General features: G+C 45.1%; 1 protein-coding gene across 4 annotated transcripts in view; it reads left to right on the top strand.

Moving 5' to 3' along the window:
- Positions 1 to 19,242, top strand: part of WWP1 (WW domain containing E3 ubiquitin protein ligase 1) — an 88,736-nt gene that overhangs the window by 62,039 nt on the left and 7,455 nt on the right. For 3 of the 4 annotated variants that reach the window (XM_075549519.1, XM_075549516.1, XM_075549515.1), the window contains 13 exons: positions 102 to 156; positions 244 to 328; positions 444 to 572; positions 1,687 to 1,762; positions 1,854 to 1,925; positions 3,856 to 3,944; positions 7,236 to 7,395; positions 10,388 to 10,521; positions 10,616 to 10,756; positions 12,247 to 12,367; positions 14,671 to 14,775; positions 17,782 to 17,878; positions 18,289 to 18,361. In XM_075549519.1, the coding sequence (XP_075405634.1) occupies positions 102 to 156; positions 244 to 328; positions 444 to 572; positions 1,687 to 1,762; positions 1,854 to 1,925; positions 3,856 to 3,944; positions 7,236 to 7,395; positions 10,388 to 10,521; positions 10,616 to 10,756; positions 12,247 to 12,367; positions 14,671 to 14,775; positions 17,782 to 17,878; positions 18,289 to 18,361 (1,337 nt within the window). The remainder of the gene's footprint in view (positions 1 to 101; positions 157 to 243; positions 329 to 443; positions 573 to 1,686; positions 1,763 to 1,853; positions 1,926 to 3,855; positions 3,945 to 7,235; positions 7,396 to 10,387; positions 10,522 to 10,615; positions 10,757 to 12,246; positions 12,368 to 14,670; positions 14,776 to 17,781; positions 17,879 to 18,288; positions 18,362 to 19,242) is intronic. The other variant, XM_075549517.1, reaches the window with a different exon arrangement.

Here is a 19,242-nt window from a genome sequence, read left to right as displayed (position 1 = left end):
GTTCTTTTTATCATATTTATTAAATGACAAAATGATTCTGACAAGTGTATTTCTTTTATATTAAAATATGATTTGTGTGTTTCCTCCTCCAAACCCCTCAGGCTTCAATGTTAGCCGCAGAGAACGACCCCTACGGGCCTTTACCACCAGGGTGGGGTAAGCGAACACGTTGTTTTACATCTCTACAAGGTATGTATACACGGAGGAATTACTAAATGCTATTATGTGCACCTTCTTTTTTAGAAAAAAGAGTAGATTCAACGGACAGAGTTTACTTTGTGAATCATAACACAAAAACCACTCAGTGGGAAGATCCAAGAACGCAAGGGTACGCATGCACTGCAGCCTTGTTTACATTAGCCCGCGTCCAGTCTAGGCAGACTGAGTGATGCCTTCAGGGCCTGGGAAACACTTGCTCTGTGCTGTAACGTCTTCTTGTTTAGCCTACAGAACGAAGAACCCCTGCCGGAAGGCTGGGAAATTAGGTACACGAGAGAAGGTGTTAGGTACTTCGTTGATCATAACACAAGAACAACAACATTCAAAGATCCTCGAAATGGGAAGTCGTCCGTGTAAGTAAAAACCTGACACTCTGCCTAAATTACTCTGTAGTGAGGGTGCGAGTGTTGCTCTTTAATTTAGCCTCAAGTGTATCAGCAAAGCTTACTTTCTGACTCTGGAAAACCCATCAAGTGTACCTGGCTTTATTTCCCCGTAACAGAATACATTTGTGGACTATCATTCCTTAGTAATAACACCTGCCTCGAATTTTGCTAAGCACTTTGCATAGAGCCAGGGAGGTTTCACAAAGCTTGCGGGGAAAGAGAATTAAAAGCTAATGAAATTTTTCAACACACTTTTTCAAGCCCATCTATTAGCTCATTTTGTCTTACAACAACCCCTTAAGCTGTTAAGTACTGGTACTCTCCCCACCCCTCTCCCTTTCCAAGTGAAAACTGGCATGTACGGAGCATAAGAAACACTTGGTTAGTGATGGAGTTGGTTTTGCACCAAGCAGTCTATCTCCCTGGTCTGTGTACGGTCTAAGCGGCCTCATCAGATTGCTGTGACCCCCAAGGTGGAGATGGTCCAAGAAACATCTTCTACATAAAGATGTCTTCAACAAGCGCCTGACACATCTCTCCTTTGTTCCTTATTGTTAAGTATAAGAAGAATAAAGCCTGTAATCCCTCCCACCTTTTAAAAATTTATATATATATATATGTATATATATGTATCATTTTATTACAAAGTTCAGTCAGGTCAAGCTGCCCCCACTCTGCTTCTTCCCTCACTCACAGCTGTCCTTAGGACTGTGATCTTGCCTTACTCACTCTCTCACTGGCAGTGTGTGTCTCAGTTTCAAGGGAGACTTGTACGTGATAGAATTCCCTCTGTCCAGAGCGCCTGCCCTTTCAGATTTAAGGGACTCGAAGGTGTTCTTTGAAGTAGTCGGTAGCAGACTCGAGACTTCAACTAGCTACCTCGTGAAAGCTCACTTCCCGTCTGCATGCTCATGTACAGACGCACTCCTGCTGCTCTGGGAACCTTCATCGCACACGTTTCTGTTGCCCACGGAATAAACCCCTCCCTCCCTGTCAGTAAATAACTCCCCAGTGGTACTGAATGCTAAATGTTCAGCTTCATGACAAGTTTATATCTGCTGTTTGTTTTGTTTTCTTACAGAACTAAAGGTGGCCCACAAATCGCTTACGAACGCAGCTTTCGGTGGAAACTTGCTCACTTCCGTTATTTGTGCCAGGTACTACAGTAGTAAATAAATCTATATTCATAATCGTATGCAGTACAAATACTGTAACTTACGTGGCTTTACGATGTTGTTTTGTTTCTAGTCGAATGCACTACCCAGCCACGTGAAGATCAATGTGTCCCGGCAGACTTTGTTTGAGGATTCCTTCCAACAGGTGGGGAAGGCTTGGGAGAATGTAGCAGTGCGCTCTGCACTCTGAGGAGGGAGTTTTACAAGTTTCACGCCACTCGCTGCACAGCTGTCCTACTGGCTGCCGCTCGCCACTTCCTTGGGTCATTGTAGTAATGCGACCGACTGTGTTTTGAGCGATCGCTCTGGGCTCGACTCCAACATCTTCTACTTACTGTCTCATGTAATCAGTCCTCACAAGATCTCTGAGTTTGTGCCTGTCTGTCTTCGTTTTCCAAGTAAAGGGGCTGCAATACTTTGACTTTCCCACGGTTATTGGTAGGACTCTGATACACTCAGTTCACACAGACTACGGAACAGTCCGCTCTGCGTGAGACACGGGAATTCTACCACGAATTTGGATGCGTGCTTACGAAAATGTAAACTGAAAAAGAGCTTGGAACTAGCCGATCCACTTTGACACTTATTTTGCTAAGAATGTATTGGTTTATTGCTGCGAATTTATTAACAGCAAAAGTTTTGATGGTCACTAGCAAATTAAAATCAAGTTGGTATTCCACTTGAAAGTTTCTTTAGTAGCCCACATGCTACGCGTCACCTCCTGCAGGTCTCTGCTTCAATGCCCTGATCTCCGAGAAGCCTGGTCCGAGCACGCTACGTGCAGTAGCTGTCTGCCCGCCCCAACACACAGGCGCACTCTGTCCACGTGTGCTGCTGGATTTGCTCCGACGCCCTCACCAGCAGACAACAGATCATTTTTCCCTTTGCTAGACTGTAAGTCCCCTGAAAGGAAAACATTTTCTTTATTGCTGTTACACACAGTACATACCGTAGTGCTTTACACCAGGCAGATACTCAAAAAAGATTTGGCGATTTAATGACATGAATGTAGTATGTCCACATTTCCTAAATAATCTGCAAAATAATCAAAGATAGCGAATGTGAGTATTGTTAGTTCCCTTTTCCTGATGAAATGGAGCATGTTTCCTGCCTCTCCTCCGAGAGTTACAAGGGCATACACAAGTGCACAGGGACGTTCAACCCCTATGCTTCCTTCCGGCCCAGTGGAACGATGCTCCAAATCAGAGAGGTGGGCAAAGCCTAGCTCACTCTTACTTGCCGTTGGGCGTCCACCACATTAGTTGATGCAGCTATTTCCAGGAGAGTTTGTTGGTTTTAGTTGAGGCATGCATTCATACCAAAATGAGGAGCTGTCAAATGGATCAACTTGTTCCAGCCCCGTTTGAGCTGTGTATCAGTATACATACAAATTCACAGGTGTCATTTCACGTTCAGCTAGGTCCTGGCCTCTGGAGTGTCGGACTGGCCGTGACCGGCCTGAGGCAGAGCCCTGCTGGCGCGCCGTGCCTTGACCCAGTCGCAGCCTTGGCTCTAAGACAGGTCTAGGGAAAAGCATTCATTTTATCTGAAAGTAAAGCCTACTTCCTTGTAGCCTTCATGTAAATTCACTCAAATTTCTAAATTTTGGTAGAGGTGATGTGTCTATAAATTTATTATTTGATAAAAATGTCTTTGTTTTGCTGATTGCCTTTTGGCTGAAAAGTAAACATGTGTTATATGCGGTGAACAACAAGATCTTTTGTTGCTCATGAGTGTCACTAGTTAGAAAAACGTACAAATCACCCTATAAAAGACCAGGCTCTCTTCAGATGGGTGGGGATAGGGGATATTTTCTAACCCTAAGGAAGTTCTGTGCCAAAATGATGCGTGAAGACTATTGGCTATTAGGAGAAAGGAAGCGCCCATGAGAGTGAGTAAGAAGATGATAGGATGGGTGTTCATTTAGTTTGTGAAACAAATTGGTTGATTTCTTGAATTACAGACTTTGTTGTATAAGAAAAGGGAGGTTTTTAACTCTGAAAATACAGATGAACTGTGAAACCAGTCTTTGTGAGTGAAAGTCATACTGTGTGTATTATGTGTCATTTCCGTAGATTATGGCACTGAAGCCCTATGATTTGAGGCGGCGACTGTACGTGATATTCCGCGGAGAAGAAGGACTTGATTATGGGGGCTTAGCAAGGTAAACTTCTTAAAAACCACACCGATGCTTTGAAACCCGTGTGTCTGATATACAAAGGATATGTGCCCACAAAAAGCTAGATGGATTGGCTTGATTATGGATTTTCTTTCCTTTTTTTATTATTGATTTTCAATAGCAATCCAAACTTATTTTTTTAAGAATAAAAATTTAAGTATTCCATAATTCTAGAAGTAAAGGTTATTTCTCATCTTTGTTGCCCTTCTGTACATTTTCTAAGCACACACCCTCATGTTTGTGGTTGCAGGCACACGCGTGTACACACACATACAGGGTTGCTGGGGGACAGGACGGTGCCCAGTTTATACATGCACAACTTGATTCCAAGCAAGATACGTTTAAACATGTCTTTGCATAAGAATTCTCTCCGTGAAGCGCTTGTCGTGGTCCTGTCTGGTTGCCACTGGGAAATTTGATGCCAGGGCTGGTACCACATTTTGAACATCGCTCAGATGGACATCTTCCTAAATCATCGGAGCTTTTCAGCAAGTACCTCCGAGCGCCGCCTCGTACAAAACAACGGCTGTAAGTGCTGTAGGTGCCTGGAGCATTTGAGGAAGGTCGGGAAGACCTCAAGATGAGCCAAGAAAGGGAACTTACCAACCTTGATGAGAAGCCATGGTGGTCGCGGCCCGGAAGCTGATGAACAAGCCAGGAGCCTGGCAGACTGGCGCTGCCCAGCTGGGGGCTCGCCTAGCTTGGTGTTGATCCTTTTAAGTGACGTTGGCCTCAGCAAGCTGTTGGCTAGCTGGGGGCCCCAGGTGTGGTGCAGAGATCAGCTAGCTCACGATTAAAGTTTATGAAGATTTATGGGATAAATCTTACCTAACCAATGATGTCTTGGTTCTACCAATGTGATCCAGACGGGAAGATTCCTAACAAACAGTGGGTTTCCAAGTGCATCTGCCAGGCGAGTTCCGTTAGCTCAGAAGGTTATGGGGACTGTTCTTTGGGAAGTTTTGTTAGATTTTCTTGGCAAACGTGGATGTTCACGGGGGCTTCTTACATAGAAGTATTAAGGAGATGGAAATTTGAGTTGGCGAGGGAAAGGCAGGAAAGTTGCACTGAGGAGCAGTTCTCCTCATGACCCTGCACCTGCTCCTCCTCGGGGGTAGCAAGAGCGATTCCCCGAGAACTTTGCTGGGAGCCCTTTCTGAATCTCTCGTACAGCCTCATCTTGCACCTTTTCCCTGTTTTATGTTCCCCGCATTCAAAGGCCATTTCAAAGGAACGTGAGGTGGGTCCGTCACGGATGCTGAAACTGCCACCATTTTGGTCTTCCGTGTAGGTTGAGCACAGAGAATTCTTTGTGAGGAAGGAGTGGTCGATGGAAGCAACAGCTTGGGAAGTGTATAGACCCAGCTGGAGACCGTGTTGAGAAAGAAAAGCTTCACATTTTGATACTCTTGTTTCATTAAGCGTGCTGTGATTTTGTATCAAAATACATACTTTTTGCCTTCATGTAGGTATGTTTGTGGTTTTGCAATCCCACAGTGCATATGATATAACACATTGTTTTTGTCATATATCCTGCACATTATTCCAATATCAGTATCCAAGTAACCAGACTTACTGCCATCGAGGGCCACTGAGCTATCAGCTTGTCGCCACCCCACAGGACAGAGTGAAGTGCCCCCATTTCCATCAAGGGCATGCCCAAGCGGGTCCCTGAGGACGACACTGCCCTTCCCTCACTGGCCAGGGAGTTGTGGCAAACATACTCTCCTCCCAAAAACAAAAGTCTTTTTGTAATGGGGGCTCTGGGAGAGTTTTTTACATTGCTGACCAATGGTCAGAAAGAATTAAATGAGGTTGAATCTATATACTCAGTAGATTTAGGGCTTCCACTGTAAACCACAGTCTTCTGCAAACCAGGACTCCGAGTTGAAGTTGTCATGCATCCCTTCCTTCGATAGTATGATTTGAAATCCTTCCATCATCCTCGGTTGGTGTGCTCCTGGGGATGCCCTCTGCGGTTCTTGCTAGATGGCTTCAGCCCTCTCCCCTGGGCCACCCATGGCTTCCCGAAGCCTCTTCAGAGGGGATGCAACTTGGTACAACTGCTGTTTGAGACTAGTGACTGACACTGTGTGCACTTTGTGAATTGTTATTTGTCAGTTTCAGCAGACTACAAGGTCTAGACCATTTCCTGTTTCCCTCCCTTTCTACCTTTCCGACAGTTTGCTGCTGTGTGTTTTTAAAGCTTTAGAAAGAGTTTGCCCCAGATTGTCAGGCCAAATCCAGCATGCAGAGTGGCATCAAAAACTTTAAATACCATTTAAAAATCATGAAATCTTGCCTACTGATTAAGATTTCTAGCTTCTTTAAAAACATTAGACCTACGTGCCTATCTTCTCACATGGCAGCAATTACCTTTCCTTTCTAGCCCCAGTGGCCCGGGACTTGCAGAATTCTCCTAGAAACGCTCTTTCCCTGAAACCAATCAGGATTTTTTTTGGTGTTTGTGGCTAGTCGAAAATTTGAGACCCTTGTGGAAAAAGCAGGTTTTTTGACTCATTTACTGATCTGAATTTGGAACCGTCCTTTATAGAAATTGCTTTAAATAAGAGCCCTTTGAAAATTATTTATTTTGCGGTATAAATACTAATCCTTCCCCTAATTGGCTTTTCTATATTAGACATTTTTCAAGCAAGGCTAAAATACATGTTAAGTCAAGAAATGGCTTCTCATGCTAAAAAAATTCACCTTCTTAATTTCAGCGATTCCATCTTGGTCCGTTTTTTAAGGAAGTTTTAACAATAAAAGTTGAAGCTCTTTTATAGCCGTGATACTGTCTTCCTTAGTACCACCAACAAATATTATGTAAGGTCTCAAGTTTCAAAACCATCTAAAGATGTGAATCTTGCCTTTGAGGAACTGACAGTGATAGATGTGCCACTTATGTGCATAAAGGGAAATAATGTTTTAAGGTTGTTTCCATGAATTCACGAGTAATTGACATGAAGAAGAAGCTATACGGGAAATTAGAAAGGGCTGAGCGGTGGGATCTAGGTGAGCCAAATGGAAGTTGAGAAACGTAGAGGTAAGTGTGTTGTGTGTGAGAAAGAGTGTTTGGTTTCAACACAGGAATTGGTAGGTAACTTTGAAGGAGGGGCAGGTCACAGATGGCTTAACTGGAAAGCTGAGGAATCGGGCATTAGGTAACAGCTATGAGCTCTGGCAAATTATGTGTACATGTGCATTTAATGCCTGAGTTTGAATTCACGTGTTTATGAATGCAAAAATCCTTAAAGTTGGTTTCTTTTCTTACAGAGAATGGTTTTTCTTGCTCTCTCACGAGGTTCTGAACCCCATGTACTGTTTATTTGAGTATGCCGGCAAGAACAACTACTGCTTGCAGATAAATCCAGCGTCAACTATTAATCCTGACCACCTGTCGTACTTTTGTTTCATTGGTCGCTTTATTGCCATGGTGAGTTCTTGACTCTGTTATTTCCTTTATTTAAGCTTTGCTTATTTTTAAATATTTTACAATATACTTTAAAAATTCAATAGCCAAGGATGTTTCCTTAGAGAGGCTTTAAAAACACAGTGGTTGGGGTCTTTTGTTGTTTTTTTAGGGTGGCGTGGGTGGCGGTGGGAATGTCTGTAGGGCACCAAAATGATGATGAGATTTCTTTACATCACCACTTAGTGTGTCCGCAGAACTGGGTGACCCCCTGGGCACTGGGACAGCGGTTCTCAACCTCCCTAATGCCGCAGCCCTTTAATACAGTTTCTTATGTTGTGGTGACCCCAATCGTAAAGTTATTTTCGTTGTTACTACATATCTGTAGCTTTGCTGTTTTTTGGTCGTATTGTAAATAGATGATATTCAGGATATGTTTTCATTGTTACAAATTGAACATATTAAAGCATAGTGATTAATCACAAAACAATATGTAATTATATCTTCGTGAAATATTTCTAATAACAAATAAGTGAAAGTTTGTCTTGAAGCATGGTGTAGCATGGGTAACAGTTTTCACACAGGGTACTCATATGTGGACAGATCTGCATGTGGGCAGACCCGCCTGGAGATGGATAGAGGAGCTGTTTCTCAGTTCCCTAAGACCATCGGAAATATGTTTTCCAGTGGTCTTAGGCGACCCCTGTAAAAGGTTCATTCAGCCCCCAAAGGGGTTGTGACCCACAGGTTGAGAACCACTGCACTGGGAGCTTCAGTTCTCTGAGAGAGACAAAGATAACTACAGGAGAACTGCTCTTTGATAGAATGTGGGCGGAGGAGGCCTCTAACGAATGGCACACAAACGGAAATATTAAGAAAACGGGAGATTGAATCCTGCACTGTCTTGGAGAAGGGTCTAGCCACTGGTAACAGCAGGACAACGTTCCCACAGTCGATGTGCATCTTTGTTTGAGAATGAAGAGAGTGAAGTCAGCAAGGCAGGAGCTGAGTAGATGAGGAGAATATGGGAGGAGAGAGAGGGGTGCTGTGTGAGACCCATTGCGAATTCACGTAAGGGTTTTGATCAGGGAAATGTAATCAGACCGAAATTGTGTCACACGCAATTTTGCAGCTGTGTAAACAGAGTCTAACTGAGGGCAGAGAAAAGTAGACAGCAAATAGGCCCACCATTTGCAGTAAACCAGATGAGACGTGATTAAGTGTGGGTTGGCGTGGTCTAGCAGTGGAGATAGTGAGAAGTGAATATAATTTGAATCTGAGAGAAAAGGGATTTTCAGACAGATTCGGTACGAGATATGAGAGTGAGTCAAGCATGGTATCAGAATTTATGGCTTGCCCACTGCTGTATATGCCAAAGAGCAGGTTGTGGAGGCGGAGGGGAAATCGTGAATTTGGTTTGTGACATGCTGGTTTTGCCTGTAGAAGCAAGTAGAAATAGGAAATAGGTGTGGTTGAGTGTACAATTTTCATGATAGGACAACTGTATTGATTTCCTGAGAGAATATCAGTTTCAAGAGGGCTCTGGTGGTGCAGTGGTTTACACATTGGGCTAATAACCATAATGTCCGCAGTTCGAAACCAACAACGCTCCGATGGCGAAAGGTGCGGCTTTCGACTCCCATAGAGTCACAGTTCCAGAAACCCACAGGGCAGTTCTACCCTGCCGGTGAGAGCCGGCATGGACCCGATGGCAGTAAGTTTGTCTTTATCTAGACTAGCGGCAGTTGTTTGGGGGTTTTCTCAGTAATGAGAAGACGAAAAGCTATGTTTCCGTTGAATGAATAGTGTGGACAGACAGATTCGAGGACGTTTGCACATTCAGGAGATGAGAAAGAACCAGCAGAAGCACCAAGGGGGAGAAGGTGGGATTGTTGTTGAGGTCAGACCGTCTGTAGGATTTGATTTCGGATGTCTTTAGCTAACAAGCTCACTGATGGAATTGAAAAGCCAGGGTTTCAAAACCACCATGAATGTGAACGTTGACATCTTCAGCTGGAGGCAGTAGTGTTGGAGACCATGCAGAGACCCAGGAAAGCCTAAGAAGAAACCCGCAGGCTCAGGATGACGGTCAAGGGGCAGCAACCAGCAGTGTGGTGGGATGGTGGCCTAACGCGGCAAGGCGCAGGAGGCTTGCCGAGGAGGATGGATGATGACCTGGAGGAGCTGCCCACGGCCCTCTCGGAGGCCAGGTGACATGACGGGTGGAGTCCGTTGAAGGTCCTCACAGAAGCAAAGCCCTAAAAAGCTGCTAGATTTTTGTGAAAGCAGGAAGTTAAAGTATCTTCAAAGAAAGAATTGAGGAGCTGGGCGGGCTGCCAGGTAGAAACCATGAGCTCCAGAGGACAGTCGAATGCCTGGAGGAGGCTGAGGAGGGGTGAGCGCTGGGTGTGGAGAGGGCGAGGCAGCTGGTGGTGAGAAGCTGAGCAGTGAGGGTGTCGGGAGCTGCTTGTGCTGAACTTTGTAGAGAGGCGTGAAAGTCTGATGAGCTTACCCAACCCACCGTCTCCAAGTTGATTCCAACCCAGGGAACGCCCGCCGTAAGACAGGACAGACAGCCTTACCTTTCTCCTTAGTGACTGATGGATTTGAACCCTCAGCCTCGCAGCCCAATGTGCAAAACCCATCCTACCAGTCCTGAAACCTCCCTAGGCAATCCCAAGAGTAAGCAAGGGATGGGCCATCCTTGAGACCCTCTTCTCCATTGCATCTCAGCCACCAATTCGGTTAATTTTACTTAAAATTATTGAGTGGAGATTGGGTAATAAAACTCCTTAAACATGTATTGATAGGACTGAAAAGCTAATTAATTGACCTTATTGAACTAGGAAAACTGTGTAATTTGCTTTTCAAACTTTTCATTTTATATAATATTTAGGTTTTGATGGTTTATTCCATTTAACTTATTAAATACTTTTTTGCCTATAAAATGATTTCTGTTGTTATTTTCTACATTTAAAAAATGTTTTGTGTAATTTCTGTTTGTTTTCCATTGCAGGCACTTTTTCATGGGAAGTTTATTGATACTGGTTTCTCTTTACCATTCTACAAGCGTATGCTAAGTAAAAAACTTACTATTAAGGACTTGGAATCTATCGATACTGAATTTTATAACTCTCTTATTTGGATAAGGTTTGAAGATTTTTTTTTCTGCTTTTCAATAAGGCTTTTTCTTGAAACCTGTTTTATGTTTTATTAATTAGTAGGCATATTTTATTTCACGCAGAGACAACAACATTGAAGAATGTGGCCTGGAGATGTACTTTTCTGTTGACATGGAGATTTTGGGGAAAGTTACTTCCCATGATCTGAAGTTGGGAGGTTCTAATATCCTCGTGACTGAGGAGAACAAAGATGAGTATATTGGGTAAGGTCATGCGCTTCATGGCCCTACTTTCTCCTCCTCCTTCCACATTGGAACTAACCCCTCTCTCCCCTTGATTTCCTCCCCTTCTGCTCTGCATTTAGTCCACTTTCACTCTTTCCTTCCAGTCATTTTCTGCTTGACCTTCCTCTCGGTTTACTAAAAACGTAATTGAACGTGCCTCCGACGCCGCACGTTTATTTAAGTTCTTCTCAGCAGTCCCAGTGTCCGTGAAGTAAGAGCTATTGACAGCCTTTCCTCTCTCACAGCCACGCCTAGCACGTGGCTTTCTGCCCTGGAACCCTGGGCCTCTAGGGGGCTACGGAAAGACAAGGAGCCCCTCCATGTCGCGTCGAGGCTCAGTTCAGTCTAGCTACGCTCACTGCCATCGAGGCAACTCTGGCTCCTAGTCAGCCAGCAGGGGAGAGCAGAGGGCCCCCAGGGGGTTCCACGGCTATAGAACTTCATGGGAGCAGGCGGCCTGGTCTTCTCCTAGGAGCTGCCAGGAGCCTCTAAGTGCTGACCGTTCGGTTAGCAGGAGGTCTCTTGGGAAGTAGCATAACCCAGCCTGATGAGCAGGCCAGTGCATATTTTTGATTCCATGTTGCCTTACCCTATGAAACACTCTCTCGATAGTGCTTACCAGAGCCTCCGTGGTGACGGCGTTCTGTATTCGCTTGAGCCCTCGGATCCTGCAGCAGACTGCTTTTTCTTTACTTTCTCTTTTAATGATAAATCTTCATTTTCTAAATGGTATTTAGAAGGTTGTTAAACCTGCTTTTCTAAATAATCTGAGCCAGGGCTTCAGTTTTTCTGTTGAAGCAATGGCTGCATATTGGAACATCATTTCCATCTGGCAGCCAGGTAGTTGCGCACATTTACAGTGAAGGACTAACATGGACAAATGAAAGCAGGAGGAAGATCACATAGGCAAAGATGGGCTCATTGTTACCAAAGAAGAGACATTTTAAAGGCAGCACAAGAGGGAACATTAAAAAAAATGTTAAAATTTGCCCCAGAAATTACTTAGGTCGTCAGCTACCTTTGGGAGTTACAGATGGGTGTGGGGGGTGAAGTTTGGATACGGTAGGTATCTGGTTCCCCGCTAGCCTATGACAGCCCCTTAGACAGCGTGCTCTTCCTCCAGGCCCTCCATCAGGGCGTTGTATCAGACCCGGCTCCTTCATTCGCCTGCACCATCATTTTCGGGTCTGTCCCTGCTTTCTCTGTCTGCTCCAGTCTCTATAAAGTGTTGCTTCTACTCTGGTTAGGGACTCTTCATGTTCTCCACCGAAACCAACATGTAGAGAGCCATGCCTGCACCATTCATGTAAGCCACACGTGTGCCGCAGCTGGTGGCTTCAGAAGCACACGTCAGTGCTGCAATCACGTGCATGCACGTACCCTTGCGGGTGTGTCCGCTTGGCGTATTTAGGAGGCAGAGCACACTGGATGGCGCTCCTTGCTAGTCTAAGCCCGGCCTTTGTTTGCAGCCTGATGACGGAGTGGCGCTTTTCCCGCGGCGTGCAAGAGCAGACCAAGGCGTTCCTCGATGGTTTCAATGAGGTCGTGCCCCTGCAGTGGCTGCAGTACTTCGACGAAAAAGAGTTGGAGGTTAGGCTCGCTCGCTGGGCTTTTGTAAGGGGTGTTAGCGGGAAGGTGTTCTTGTGTTTTCTTTATCCAGAAGAGCGCCCACACGGTTTGAATCACAGTCCTCCAAGTCATTCAAGTGAGAGCAGTGGTTCTCAACCTTCCCAACACCGCGCCCTTCCATGCAGTTCCTCCTGTGGGGTGGCTACTTCATAACTGTTGCTACTTCATAACTGTCATTTTGCTACTGTTAGGAATCGGGTGACCCCTGTGAAAGGGTCGTTCCACCCCCAGCCCGGTCGTGGCCCACAGTGCGAGAGCCCCTGGTTTAGAGGCTCTGAAAAGCCCAGTTCTAGGCAGGAGCCTTGATTCAGCTCCGGGACTCTTCCTGATGATGTCACCGAGTATATCGCCACCAGTCAGTGCCGGCAGTTAAACTCCTTACGATGAAAAGCCTCTGACCAGTGACCAGGGATGCGGATAGCCTGGTTCGCTGACAGAGGGCATCGGAAAGTGGACGAACACCGATGTCAATTTAAAATAGAACACCTTGTTTGTTCTTGCTTTTGACTCATTTTAAAATTGTTCAGGTTTTTGTTCTACATTTGTTTTTGATTGAGGTTATTCTGTTGAGGTCAACGCTGTTGTTGGGTTGGTGTTTTTTTCCTTTCAGTGCCCTTTGTTTTTGTGTGCTTTTATGTAAAATCCAGGGAAAGTAAATCAATACAATTAGTAGGGTCTGCGGCTATGGTGAGGAAGTCGGTGGGGAAGCGGGGAGCTAATCCTCATGAGTGTTACAAGAAAGAAGAGGATGTTCCCAAGCTGACGCAGTGAGGCGCGCACGGCTCTTTTGAACTCTGTCGTGTGTGCACGATATGCAAATAAAGCCATTAATAAATGTATTTTAAATGGATGGGACCATATTATGGTCAGACGATTCTGGGAACTTTCTGAAATCCAGTGTAGTAGTCGGATGCCTCACAGATGAGGACGTGTATTGGATTTGTGAGGAGTCTAGAAGGGAGCCGTGAGCGGATCCCTGAGGATGTCCACATGGATTAGAACTCAGGCGGGCTGTTGGGGTCGTCCTCGGCATCTCCTCGAGGCCCTGTGAGGGCGCAGCATTGACTCCAGCCATCTCAGGTCCTCTATAAAGAAGCTCAGTTCAACCATATAAATCACTATGTCTAATAAAAGTAACATTTTAAATGGCACGTAGTAGAAATTAGCTTTCTGGCAAACCATGACTTAAAAGGACTCAGACTGGTGCCTGTTCCCAAGCCTGATTGGTGTTCCAGCGCGCTGACACGCGAGCAGAACACACCCGAAGAAGGCTGTGGCAGCGCCCAAGTGTCTGCTCTCCCCGCTCCTTTTCCACGGGACACCACAGGCCTTAAGCCATTGTAGCAGGCAGCAAATAAAGGGGAGAAGGGGGGCGGCTGGGGGAAGCGTAAAGACTGGAAAGAAGTAAGACTGTCTTTAGTCTTAGGTGCCTGTGAGAAATTTTTAAGGAGCCATTAAAAAAAACTGGTATCATAGTGAGTTTGTGTAAATTGCCCAAATAATAGCCACAAATTTATGTTAATTAACAGTTTAGATGCAGTATTTAGAATGTTAAGAGACAATAAGTTAAGGTTGATTAGAGAAAGAAAATTTATAGATACTCATATGTATATGAGTTTTATATAAAAGAACAATTGTATATTGAGAAAACACCCCAGCCCAGTCAGATCAAGTCCTTAAGTCTGATATTAGCCATAAGTCCTTTCCAGTCTATGGCTCACGAGACACATGCCATGATGCCGAATGCAGGAAGATCACAGGCCAGTGGGAAGTCGTGTGGATCCAGTGGCGTTGTAAGCATCTCAGCGCTGGCGGGGTCTCCAGGCGGCAACTCCAGCTCAGGGCTTTAGTCAGCTGCAATGTCTCCCAGGGAGTGTGCATGTGTCCCACCTCCAGCAAGCGATTTGTCTCCTTAGCGCCTCCAAATGAGGTCAAGCTGCTAAAGTCCACCTCTCTCTCTCTTAAGTCTCAAATTGACCACAGATTATGCAACTACCACAGACATGCTAATACAGCTAATGCTCTTCCTTAGGAAGAGCCCTAACTAATGGTTTGTTGGGTTTGAGTTCACTAAAGATAAAATAGCAAGATCTCTGTGACAGATCACTGTAAATATTGGAGGTAATGGTTGTGATCGCTGTTTGTAGTGCACATAGCTACTCTTATTATTGGGCTCTGTGCTTGGCCTTGTGCTAGAAAGTGCCAGTCACACAGTTAACTATTCACCGTCCTTCTCGTGGCCTGACGCTGTGCTCCTTTCCCAGGTTATGCTGTGCGGCATGCAGGAGGTAGACTTGACAGACTGGCAAAGAAATACTGTTTATCGACATTATACAAGAAACAGCAAGCAAATCATTTGGTTTTGGCAGGTATTTGCATTTAAAGTCTTGGAGGAAAATGCTCTCTAAAGAATGGTACCCTTCCCATAAATATTCTCCTAGTGAGATTAATTTTAACAACTTGGCGGCTGAACATTTGGTTTCCTTCTGCTTAACTGCTTCCCTCTGAGGTGGAAACATCCCTGGGTTTTGTGTTGCTGCAGAGTAGTGTCCCATAAACGAGCATGCAGAGTGTGTTCTGTGCGTGTATCTTCACACATCTCGACATGCGTGCAGTGGCAGACACCTGTGTGTGTATGACATGATGTGTGTGCTACAGACCCTGAGGCCGAGACTGGGCATGTAACTGAGGATAGCCAGGCTGTGCTATGAGAGTGTCTGAGAGCTCTCCATAAAATTGGAAAAGGGAAAATCACAGTGTTGACAAAGAAGGCTTCAAAGCAACCCGCGGGAAAGAAAGGTGTGCAACAGTGTGTGCAACAGGATGCATTTGGTTCAAAAGAGAATGTGTATTCTGTATGTGGAAGGGTGTGCCAGTTCACGAATACACTTTCTTTGGAAAAATAAGACTCCCAAACTGGTAGCCATTCCATGCAGATGGGCAGCGCTAAACAATTGGAGGCAATAATGGGAAAGCTGATCATTCATTTTGTGCCCTTTATTTCCTTCTTTTGTTTTTGAATTCTGAGTTTTGTATTTTTTAATCATTTTATTGGGGACTATTACAAATCTTATAAATAGCCATCATTCAGTTGTATTAAGCACAGCTATACATGTTACCATCAACATTTCCAAAACACTTTCTTTCTACTTGAATCCTTAGCTCCTCCTTATTCCCCTCCTCCCCACTTTTTATTTCCTTTAGAATTCCCTACTGTGCCACAAGCATTACCTGTCATTAAAAAATAAATAGCAAGTAATCAAAGATTGGAGTAAATCCATTGTCAGGCATAAAACCGGAATTGCGTTGCATATTACGATTGTGCACTGTTTGTAATCTCCCCTTGAAGCTCTTTGCTAGCTCCCTTGCCCACTCCACTCTCCTCACTGCTACTGAGCTGATCGGACTCATGGCGACCCTTCAGGGCAGGGTAGAAGAGCGCCCAGCGGGTATCCAGTCGGTGACGTCTACCAGCGCAGAAAGCCTGCCTCTCCTGCAATTACCCGTGGTGCTCCCTGTTGTTGGGGGTTTGTATTCCTCAGGAGCTGAAGTGGATGGGCAATCTGAGGCCAAATGATTGGTTCTGTTTCCTGAATTAGGTTTTTTTTTAAAGGGGGAAGTTCATAGCAGATCTGGTAATCTATATTTATGTCTTGAGGAAATTTGTGCCTTAGCACAATTCTACACCCCATTTTTTATCATGTTTAGCATTGAAATGTATTCTTACACTTCTCTAAAGTTCATTCCCTATTTTTAAGATTTCTACGCCCCGGTCGATCCCCAAGTTTCTTAACTTATGTTATAAGATAGGCCTAACCTTCTTTTAAATGGTGAGATATTTAACACTTGAACAATTCAAATCAGTGTTTCAGTACATTATCAACTTATATAGGTCCCGCTTTGAAAAGAACTAGTCGGGCATTGAATGTTCAAATGTGCTTTACACAGTTAATGTTTGTATGTATGTATGGATTGTGATACGAGTTGTATGAGCCCCCAATAAAGTGATTTTTGAAAAAGAAAGAAAGAAAAGAAATAACTAGTCGGTGAACTAGGGACCTTTGAGAGGAGTGTTTGTTTGGGGGCTTCCCGTGCCAGTCAGGAAGCGCACAGGGGAGTGGGAGAAAGAATCACACAGCAGAAGGGGTTAAGTTCCTTTCTGTGGCTTAAAGGGCGGCCACATTGGTTCTGGACAGGTTAACACAAGGGTTTAGAACTGGAAAGACTAGTTCGAGTCCTCGTTCTACCACTTATTAGTAGTTTGAGGACAAGGTATTTAACTTTTCTAGACCTTCCTTTCCCTATATCAGTGAGGATATACTGATGGCGTTTACCTTATCGAAATATGAGGTTGAAAAGTTGGCACCGTGTTACCTTATTGAAGTATGACGTTGAAAAGAAGTTGGCCCAGTGCTTGGCAGGAGCCTTCAACAGGTGGTGGCTGTTCTTACAGGTGGAGCTTGTTAGGCAGGTGGCTCCCTATTTCGATGCCTCCATGACGTCTGCACAAGAGGGATAGAATCCCAAACGCGGCCGTCCCATCGTGTGCTCAGGAGGATTAACTGAAGTTCTTAGTGTACGAATCCAGTGTTCAGTGGTGTGATCACTTCTTATCGCCAGTTACAAGTTAGACTTTTCTTTTTCATTTTGTTCAAGTATGTGTCCACTAGCTTGCATGGTGGAAGGTACTTATTTTTTTTTAATAGTTTTTTTTTAATTTTCTTTTCATTTATTTATTTTTTTTTTTAACAATTTATTGGGGCTGATACAATTCTTTTCACAGTTCATACATATACATACATCAATTGTATAAAGCACATCTGTACAGTCTTTGCCCTAATCATTTTTTTCTCTTTTCTTCTTTTACATTTTATTAGGGACTCAAACAACTCTTACCACAATCCATACATATACATACATCAATTGTATAAAGCACATCCATACATTCCCTGCCCCAATCATTCTCAAGGCATTTGTTCTCCACTTAAGCCCCTTGCATCAGGTCCTCTTTCCCCCCCCCCTCCCTCCCCATTCCCCCCTCCCTCATGTGCCCTTGGTAATTTATACATCGTTATTTTGTCATATCTTGCCCTATCCGGAGTCTCCCTTCCCCCCTTCTCTGCTGTCCCTCTCCCAGGGAAGAGGTCACATGTGGATCCTTGTAATCAGTTCCCCCTTTCCAACCCACTCACCCTCCACTCTCCCAGCATCGTCCCTCACACCCTTGGTCCTGAAGGTCTACCTTGCAGGGCTGGATAGGACAGAGGCTGTACACTGGTACATATGAGGGCTGGAGGTACAGGGAATCCAGGGTGGATGATACCTTCAGGAAGGTACTTATTTTACATTAAAGTCAACTTGGTTTTGTCGCGCAGTTTGTGAAAGAGACGGACAACGAAGTAAGAATGCGACTTCTGCAGTTTGTCACCGGGACCTGCCGCTTACCTTTGGGAGGATTTGCTGAGCTTATGGGTAAATGCCGTTTCTCCGTAGTTACTAACAGTGGGTTTGGACTGCATGCTAGGCTTGAATCCAAGGACTATTTCCCTTTGCGCTCTCTGTAGGGCATCAACCACAAGAAAGTAACTGACTGGTTAATGTCAACTGTCTTTGTAAGACAAGAATGACATGCTCCTCACCGGGCCCAGGTGGCTGTTGTTTGCCTCCTGGGGTAATTGGGAAGGGAGCAAGCGTCTCTGTAGTTTGCTAATCTGTCCAGTGATCCATTCTTACTGCTGCGCTTTTGCGGCAGTCGAGGCAGACGCCGTTTACGTCCCCTTTCCTCCGTGCCGTGTCGTCAGTGTGGGGCATGAGCTTGTGCAGTTGTCAGCATCTGAAAGCGTAGAGGACCGGGTAAATCTTGTTTTCTTTCCCTGGTTTAGGAAGTAATGGGCCTCAGAAATTTTGCATTGAAAAAGTTGGTAAAGACACCTGGTTACCAAGAAGCCACACGTGGTAAGTTCCAGATTCTTAAATAGGAAGGTACAAGAGAATCGGTTTGTTTGCTTTTAAATCCTTAAGGTCCAGTCTAGGTGGCTCTTCACTAGAGAAGGCAGAGCCTCCCTCCCGAGAACGGCGCTGCTTGTACTGCCTCCTGTCACGTTGACTTCTCAAGTGATTATCGTTCAGAGTGGAAACATCTGGTTCAATACGTATTCGTCGAGTACTGCTGGGTGTGAACTGGGATGGAAGCACCCACTGTCCGTCCCCATCGGGGACACTAATGAGACAGAGGTACAGCGATCACGAGCTGTAACTTGTAGGAAGGCCTTCCTGGGACGCATCCGGGGCCTTGATGGAGAACAAAGAGAGGAAGCGTGCTGTCGAGTGGGTTGCAGGGTCATGTTTGAGAGACACAGAATGCCGTGGGAAGAAACTAGGAGACCATTCTTTGTGCACGCTTATCTGCAAGGCCTGGAAGTGGGAAATCATTTTTCGAGGAAAGTTTCCAGCGTGGAAGCAGCTTTGTGAGCCAGGAGAGAGGGCAGTAGGTTCCCAGTGTGGGCAGAGTCTTGCAGGGTATTTATCGTAAGGACTTTGGCGTTGCTGTGAAGGGCTGGAAGAACCCCTGGAGAATTTTAAATAGGAAGTTGGTGGGCACAGTGCAGAGAAATGCAGGACGAGGTGAGAGCAGAAGAGCTAAGCTCTGGCAGGAGAATCCAGGCAAAAGGCGGTGGTGGCCCAGAGCTCAGGGCTCCTGTGTGTGGCCCACGCTGGTGCAAAAGCAGTGGCAGGTGAAGCTGCTAGTGCCTGGGCATGGCGCGGCTGGTGATCCAAGCTATTGCCTTCTCTAGTCTTCACCACCAGACGCTGAGTTTAAAACACAAAGGCAGGTG

Source organism: Tenrec ecaudatus, chromosome 5 (assembly GCF_050624435.1).
Source record: "Tenrec ecaudatus isolate mTenEca1 chromosome 5, mTenEca1.hap1, whole genome shotgun sequence".
Taxonomy (NCBI): Eukaryota; Metazoa; Chordata; class Mammalia; order Afrosoricida; family Tenrecidae; genus Tenrec; species Tenrec ecaudatus.
Note: the sequence above shows the minus strand (reverse complement) of the source record. Positions and strands in the feature narration are given on the sequence as shown.